The 8,994-nt window shown below is 38.5% G+C and overlaps 1 protein-coding gene and 1 pseudogene across 1 annotated transcript; one reads left to right on the top strand and one right to left on the bottom strand.

Annotated features, from left to right (window-relative positions):
- Positions 1-3,894: 3,894 nt before the first annotated feature.
- Positions 3,895-4,446, top strand: LOC141489019 (small ribosomal subunit protein eS10-like). Its single transcript, XM_074189605.1, has one exon. It carries the CDS (start codon positions 3,895-3,897, stop codon positions 4,390-4,392), a length of 498 nt encoding a protein of 165 aa, XP_074045706.1. The 3' UTR covers positions 4,393-4,446.
- A 1,057-nt stretch (positions 4,447-5,503) lies between these two features.
- LOC141489013 (hypoxanthine-guanine phosphoribosyltransferase pseudogene) lies at positions 5,504-8,614 on the bottom strand (annotated as a pseudogene).
- Positions 8,615-8,994: the final 380 nt, after the last annotated feature.

The following is an 8,994-nucleotide window of genomic DNA, read 5'->3' as shown; positions in this document are numbered from 1 at the left end:
TGGTGGTCTAACCATGCTCTTCCTGGGACATTTTCCTTGTGTGCTGAGATACAATATCTGATCCTAGTCTGACCTGTCATTTCATCTACTCCTTTCTCTGTTGCCTTCCCTTTTCTCCTTTCCTCGGTTGAGACTACAGCTAAAATTTCTTCATTAGCTCCTTTGTCCCAAACCCACCATCTTCCTTCTCTTCAATTCCTTCCCTCTCCTACTGGAACATCCTCATAATTCTCTTGCCTCCAGCAAACTCTGCTCAAGACCCAGATGATCTTCCTTTCCAAAACCTGTGAGCAGTGGCTGAACTCCAACCATTCCATCTTGTTAGGAAAAAGCACAGAGGCAAGCCTCTGTCCCATGTCATGTATCTCAAAGGGAAGGAACCTTTTGCCATAAAGTCAAAAGTCATAAATTATTAGATGAGCATTTATTAGACAAATATATTTCTAAATTGGTCAAGTTGTGAAAGAAAACACACAGCAAAAAAAGAAAAACACATACCACACACACACACACACACACACAAACACACCCCAAAATACAAATAAAGTGAAAAATAGTGATCTTTGATCTGCAATCAGTCCCCATCAGTTCTTTCTCTGAAGGTGTACACACACAAACACACCCCAAAATAAAAATAAAGTGAAAAATAGTGTTCTTTGATCTGCAATCAGTCCCCATCAGTTCTTTCTCTGAAGGTGCATATTTTTTTATCATAAATCCTTTGGAATTTTCTTGAATCATTGTATAGCTGAGACTACTGAAGTCATTCAATTCATCCTCATACTATATTGCTGTAGCTGCATATAATCCTTTCCTGATTCTGTTCATATCAAACTGCATCAGTTCATGTAAGACTGCTCAGGTTTTTCTGAAAGAATCCTGTTCAACATTTCAACAAGATAGTATTCTGTTACTATCATATATCACAACTTGTTCTGAATTGATAGGTATCCCTTCAATTTCCAATTCTTTGTCATACAAAAAAAAGAGATCCTATAAATATTTATTGTATGAACATATTCTTCTTCTTTTTTGTATCTCTGAAATATAGTCCTAATAGTGGCATTGCTGGATCAAAGAGTTTGTAGTTTTATAGTCTATTGGACATAGATCCAAATTGTTCTCCAGATAGGTTGTTCATAATTCCACCGATAGTGCATGAGTGTCCCAATTTTCCCACATCCCACATTCTATAAAGGGAACACATAAAAACTCACCTCATTTTCTCCAGCTTACAGTTTTGGTTTTCTAGAACCTTAAAAAAATCTCACTCCCCCACCAAAGAAATTTTCACTATGATACAGGTTTTTCAGGCTCTCGTTGCTACTGAGAATAGAGAAGGGATTCTGGTAATATATAGGAGTAAGCTACAAAACATCAAACTATAAGAGGAAAAAAAGTGAAGTGCTCAATTCAATTTTCTATGATTAATTCATCTGCTACCTTTCCTTGGCCAATGCTTAAAACACAACTACTTTATGATTACTGTCTTTTATCATTTCCTTTTCAGTAAAATGAATGCAATTTCTTCAAAACTGATCGTTTTCAGAAATCTAGACCCTAGATTATACCATAAGGCAAGATCATAAAAATACTTTGGGGCTGCTTAAAAAAAATTAGATAAGTAAGCCAGTAGACCAGATTAGATAAAAAAAAATCAGAAACAATTAAACTCAATAATCAGTCTTCGTTTAGCTTGACATGAATTATTCATGGAAGAACTCCTGAAATCACAAAAAAATTTCAGGGAAAACTGGAAGACATTTGGTAGGAATTAGGTTTAGATCAATATTTACAACATATATAGCAAAGTTCCAAATATACATGTGACCTGAATTTTTAAAATCTAAATGTAAAAAAAAAAAGAAGAGAATCAGATCAGAAAATTTAGACAACTAAAAATACAGGAAAAAATTATAGATAGTGGCAAAAACAAAAGACAAAATTATTCATATTCATTAGTTTTTTTATTTTTGATAATTTATTTTTTCCAATTACATCTAAAGATAGTTTTCTCTTTTTTTAGGATTATTTCCCTAATGATATTACTTTATTTTTCCCATTACGTGTTTAGAATTTTTTTTAGAATGTTTTCAACATTCATCCCCACACATATGCATAGCTATGTTACATAATTTCCTTCCAGCTTCCTCTTTTCCCATTCCTCTCCCCTCAGCAGCAGTCTAGTGAACATTGTATGTATACATTTGTGTTTAACATGTTTACAGATTAGTCATTTTCTGTATGAGGAATTAGGACTGAGGGAAAAGAAAGAAAATCATGATAGAAAGGAAAAACATAAGAGAAATTTTTAAAAAATGAACATAGTATTCATTCAGATTTTGAAGTTTAGTTTTTGGTTTTTTTGGTTGTTTTGTTTTTCTTTGTCTGGATGTGAATAGCATTGTCTATAACAAGTCTCCCAGGGTTGTCCTGGCTCTCTGAACTGCTGAGAGGAACTGCATCCATCAACATTGATCAATTCACAATGTTGTTGTTAATGTGTTCAATGTTCTCTTGATTCTAGGCTTGTTAGATAGTGCAATGGATAGAGCACTGGCCCTGGAGTCAGGAGTACTTGACTTCAAATCCAGCCTCAAACACTTAATAATTTTCTAGCTGTGTGATCTTGGGCAATTCACTTAAACCCATTGCCTTAAATAAATAAAATTTTTAAAAATACCTTAAAAAAATGTTCTCTTGGCTCTGCTCCCTTCACTCAGCTTCAGTTCCTGTAATTCTTTCCATGCCTCTCTAGAGTCCGACCATTCCTGGTTTCTTATGGAACAATAGTACTCCAACTTGTTCAGCCTTTCCCCAGTTGATGGGCATCCTCTCAACTTCCAATTTAAAGATGATTTTCAACATTCATTTTATGTTTGAGTTCCATGATCCAACCGTTGTGCAGAGCAAAATGGAACTATGCCCAAAGAGCAATAAAACTGATCATACCCTTTGACTCAGCAATACCATTACTAGGTCTATCTCCAAAAGAAACTAAAAAATGGGAAAAGTTCCACATGTTCAAAAATATTTATAGCCAGATTTGACCTCAAGAAAATATTATCCTCCTGACTCCAGGTCCAGTGCTCTATTTACAGTGTCACCCAGCTGCCCTGAGAACCTTACACCAGGCAAGAGGTAAATCTCCCTTTTACTGGGAGATTTAATGCTTGAAAGAGCTACTTTCCTATATTTGGAGAAAGGTGCTGGGATACCTGGGGGTAGTATCTTCATATTTTTGAACTGCCAGCTCTCATACTTCTTCACATATACAAGCCTTGGGAGTATTAGAGAGGGGATTCATACTTCAAGTAGAGGTGATAGATTCTGACATACCTTACAGTTGAGGAAGAAAATAGTTGGACTTCCTAACAACTCCTTGGTTCACTCCCTGGACCTACACTCTTATAGGTTGGGTGCCCAAAAGTCAATTGGTGCTCTTCCTCAGAGTTATGGTTTTGCCTATGCTATTAAGGAAATAAAGCAAAGCATTCAGACAATAATGAGAGCGTATAGTTAAATCTTGTAGTTAATTTTCTGAAGTGAAAACTCACCTTGAATCTATCAATATTTGTGGACATATCAATTATTTTTCTCTTTCCTCCTGACTGGATCCCATTTTATACATGAGAAAACAGGTACTCAGAAAGTGAGTCAAAAAAGGAGCTTTCATTAAGTGAATATTATTTCAAGGCACTGAATAGAAATAGTGATCAAATCAGTTCTTCTGACCATAGATTTTATCAGATTGAAGAGTTACTGTAATGATCAGTCAACAGGGGACACACAAGTGACTGGAGGAGATGATCTCTCAATCTTAACTAGAAAGAATGTATGACTCTCTTTCTATCCTGGGCTCCTTGTAGAGCAGCACCCATCTCCACTGCCAAGATGTTGGTGCCCAAGAAGAACCGAATTGGCATCTATGAACTCCTTTGTAAGGAGGGAGTAATGATAGCCAAGAAGGATGTCCACATGCCAAAGCATCCTGAGCTGGCAGACAAGAATGTGCCCAATCTCCATGTCATGAAGGCCATGCAGTCTCTAAAGTCTCGTGGCTATGTTAAGGAGCAGTTTGCATGGAGGCATTTCTACTGGTATCTCACCAATGAGGGCATTCAGTACCTCCAGGATTACCTTCACCTGCCCCCTGAGATTGTGCCTGCCACTCTTCGCAGAAGTAGACCTGAGACAAGAAGGCCAAGGCCTAAAGTTCTGGAGGGTGAGCGACCTGCCCGGCTTACTCAGGGTGAAGCTGACAGAGACACATACAGACAAAGTGCTGCTCCCCCTGGTGCTGACAAGAAGGCTGAAGCTGGGACTGGGTCAGCAACAGAATTCCAATTTAGAGGTGGATTTGGTCATGGACGTGGTCAACCTCCTCAATAAACCGTAGAAATATGTTTCATATTGAATAAAATTTTGGGGAAAAAATAAAAAAAATGTATGACTCTGGGCAAGTCACTTCACCCTATTTGCCTCAGGTCTTTACCTGTAAAATGAGCTGAAGAAAGCAATGATAAGAGTAAGAGGAGAAGAGAGAACTTAGCAGAACAAGCCCCCAGGAGGGCTTCAGCAAGTCAGGGTAGTGGCTTGGACTACCATAGGAGTTAGGTGTTTGCTCAAAAAACAGTTATAGGGACAGTGAGGTGGCACTCTTGTGGATTAGAGCACTAGCCCTGGAGTTAGGAGGATCTGAATTCAAATTTGAACTCAGATACTTAATAATTACCTAGCTGTGTGACCTTGGACAAGTCACTTAACCCCATTGCCTTGCAAAAAAATAAAAACACCACAGACAAGATTTTAGAATGTCATTTCTAGTTAAGAAATCTACTTTTGACTGATGAGCACAGAAAAGAATTAAGCACTATGAATAGGACACAACATGGTGAACTATTTATTTCTTTCTATTGACTATCTCAATAAAAATGAACTCTTTGCTTTCATTTTCATTCAGCATTGGCAACAAAAGCCAAAGGTCAAATTGTAATATAATTCTTAAGAGTTATATTAAGGGTATCAGAAAATAAACAAACTTCATGTGTTCTGAGTAGAAAAAAAAAGATATCGAAACTGATTGTTCTCTTTGACAGGGAGGAAGTATTAGCTAATAAAAATCCAATCCATTCTCTGTACTTCCTAAAACATAATTAAAATGATTCATTTAAGAAAATCAGTCTTTCCTCTTCTAAGCACAATACTTATAATTGTGCAACAAGACAATTCAATAGTTCAAGGAATTTCCCATTCATAAGTCAAAAAGCAATTTAAGTAATGCCTCCCACCCAGGAGAAGTGATTTCAGTTTTATAGAGCAAATGAAGCTACAATCAAAATTGTAGCCAATTCTTTGATAGTCCAAATACAACAAAGATACAGTGGAGGCAAAAGGTTCTAATAAGCAAACTATCACAGGGCTGAAACAAAGGATAAATTGATCTGGGACACCAGAGATAAAGTTGATGAGTTTCAAAGATACTCTGGATGTCAAATTGATCTTAAATTTTGTATTTTTCTTTGGCAGTCTCACTGAGGACACAGACATGGTTCAAGTCCCTGAAGTATTCATTGTAATCCAGGGCATAGCCAACAACAAATTGGTCTGGAATTTCAAATCCAACAAAATCAGGTCTGTATCCCACACTTCCAGGGGTCCTTTTGACCAGCAAGCTGGCTACCTTCACCATCTTGGGATTATACTGCTTGACCAGGGAGAGCAAAGTCTGCATTGTTTTCCCTGTGTCAATGATGTCTTCAACAATCAGGACATTCTTTCCAGTTAAGGTTGAGAGATCATCTCCTCCAGTCACTTGTATGTCTACTGTTGACTGATCATTACAGTAGCTCTTCAATCTGATAAAATCTACAGTGAGAGGAACCGATTGTTGACGATTTCTGTTCAGAGCCTTGATATAATCCAGTAAATCAGCAAAGAATTGATAGCCACCCTTAAGGACACAGAGGGCAACTATATGGTGGCCTCCCATCACTTTCATCACATCTCTTGCCAAACGTTCAGTCCTGTCCAAGATTAGTCCATGAGGAATGAATACTTTTTTCAGATCTTGAGCATAATGTTTAGGGATGCAAAATAAATCCAGGTCATAGCCTGGTTCATCATCTTCAATCACAATAATGGGGCTGATGTTCTCCATGATGGTGTGACAAGGTGATGTGGGCCAGCTGGGCTACAGCAACAGGAGAGAAGAGGAAAAAAGATGATTAGGAGGAAGAAGTAGGAGAAGAGGCAGAGTCCAGGAAGCTATCAAGACACTACCTTGGCAGCTCCAGCTGTAAGTGAAATCTCAATGATTTCTATCTTTCCACTGGTACCTACAAAGGGAAGAGTTGATGTCAAAGTTACTGGCTTGAAAAAGTAACATGGGGGTAGGGCAATTGATAGAACACAAACCCTCTCGGCAGGAGAACTTGAGTTCAAATCTGACCTCAGACACAATACTGTGTGTGTGACCTGGGGCAAGTCATTTTAACCACATTGCCTTGCTACCCCCCCCCAAAAAAAATGTGAATCTGGGCAATAGCTTTTGGCTTTCCTTGCCAGCACAGAGTATTAGCTAAAGGCTTACCCTATATAGGTTAATCAGATTGATCTTCCATCTGATCACTGATAGGAGAATTAACATAAATGTAGTTTGTGGGTTGAGAAAGTGAAGGCAACCACATTCCTCTTTCTAGAACGTGCAATATGAAAGAAAAGAAATCAAGAAAGGATTTGCTGAGGAGTCTCAAAATTGCAACAAAATAATGTGGGAAAAAAAATCTTTGCAAAAAGAAACAAAATATAATTACCATTACTTTTAAATTTGTTAATGGTAGCTAGGTTGGAGCAGTCGATAGAACACAGGGCTTCAAATCAGGAAGAATCATCTTTTTGAATTCAAATCTACACTCATACATTCACTACTTATGTGACTCTGTGCAAGTCACTGCACCCATTTAACCTCTGTTCCTTACAAATAAAATAAGCTGGACAGGAAATGGCAAACCACTCCAGTGGTTTTCTCTTTGAATTTTTCTCTTTGAGAATTTGTGCTCTGAGAACCCCAAATAGGGTCCCCATGAGTTAGATATCACTGAAAATGACTATATCAACAACATCAAAATTTGTTAAGCATTAGGATAGTTTTTTATTTTAGTTTCCTCCTCTGTTGCTCAAAAGTTACTCGTAGAGAGATCAGCAAGAATGATCTTAAACATTGCCTACACCTATGTATTCACTTGAGCCAACAAAAGGAGGCAGTGGAAAGAACCCTGGAGAAAGCTCAGAAACAGAGGAAACTGGAGTTGAATCTTGCTCTGTGCTTGCACACATACAGTTAGGTGTGATCTTCAGCAAGTCATTTAAATTCCCAATGTCCTCACCAAAAAATGAGGCAAGTTGGACCAGATAGCCTTTAAAGATTTTCTGAATTCTAGGACTCCAAGTCTCTGATATTATGATCCTGGAGTCAGTATTGATGCAGAGAATCATGGGCATAGGGAATACTGAAATTAATTGGAAACAAAATTTTGTAAATCTTCACTTTTCCTCTATCACTATTAACACTCCATCTTGACCTCCAGTCTGACCTTGGCGCATTGGTAAGGCAAGCTAGGTTAGGCAGATGCTGAAACAACATCCAAGACCACCCAAACCGGAATCAGAGACCAGAGACCCCTCCCCAAAAGGCAAACTCTCTAAGTCACCACTTCTTTCCATGGGCCATTTGGTGGGGGGCTAGGGGAGAAAGGGAGAGGGGGAGATTTCAGGAGATTTCAGGTGAGGCTTGTTCTCTTGTTTCTGAACTTCTGCTTAACCTGCAAGCTAGCCTGTCAAGGTTGAACAGTAATTGAAGGCAGCTAGGTAGCACAGTGGATAGAGCACCAGCCCTAGAGTCAGGAGGACTGGAGTTCGAGTCTGACCTCAAGCACTTATTTATTGCCTAGTTTTATGCCCTTGGGCAAGTCACTTAACCCCATTGCCTAGCCAAAAAAAAAAAAAATACCCCAACAAACAAAAAAAACTATTAGAATAAGTATATGTCTCCCTTTTTGAGTGACCCTGTTCTAAAAACATCTGGTTCACCTTAAGAACTACTGCCAGTTTAATTAAGGAAATATCAAATTCCCAGACTTTACAGATCAGCAAACTAGACAGAGCAAGAAACTTGATTATAATCATGAATCCATAACCCAGGCTCTCATGCAAACTTCATATCTCTAGTGACTCCAAATCTCCTCAAAAGGTCAATTCTCACTTTGCACACATCTTCAGGAAAAGGAGCATTTTCCCAGGAGAAAACCTACCTTTGCTATCCTGAGGCTTCTCAGTGAGGATCACAACTGCAGTTGGTGTCCACTGATCTCAGAGCAGGGATTCTCAAAATGGAAACTAGATTTTTATATATTTTCCCCAGATATCACCAGCTCCTTCCCATTCGCATGAAGGTCTGAGTTTCAATCCTCACGATGAGGGATAGAATAGAAAAATTCCTTTGTTCTCTCAACCCCACCCCCTTCCCTGACCAGGACCACCCCTCAGTGGTTACTTACATTCCCAACTCAGCACCTCATCTTCCACTGAAGGACACATTCTGATCCATCAAAAGGGTCACTCCTCAGGAAAAAATGAAGAGGAGTTCATTCCATAGATCAACTAATCTTAGCAATTTTCTAATTGTTTACCAATTGTGAAGTCCTTAGCCTTCAAGTTTTCTCTTCAATGAAGAGAGCTTTTTAACAAATGATCCCACAGTAGGACTGATGATAAGATCTCTGAGTAAGCCAACTTTACTTTTTCTGCTTTCTAGACTGAAAAGCTACTATTTACTAGGAGGGGGTCAAAGCTTCCTCAAGAGCCCCAGGCCCTAGGACAGTAAATCACAAGGGCTATATAGGGAAGTCATGGCATCAAAAACAAATTGCTGGGGGACAATAAGAAAGTGTGGGCTTCTCAGGGTCAGGAAATGCCCTGGACTGGGTAGCAAAT

Source organism: Macrotis lagotis, chromosome 1 (assembly GCF_037893015.1).
Source record: "Macrotis lagotis isolate mMagLag1 chromosome 1, bilby.v1.9.chrom.fasta, whole genome shotgun sequence".
NCBI classification, from domain to species: Eukaryota; Metazoa; Chordata; class Mammalia; order Peramelemorphia; family Peramelidae; genus Macrotis; species Macrotis lagotis.
Note: the sequence above shows the minus strand (reverse complement) of the source record. Positions and strands in the feature narration are given on the sequence as shown.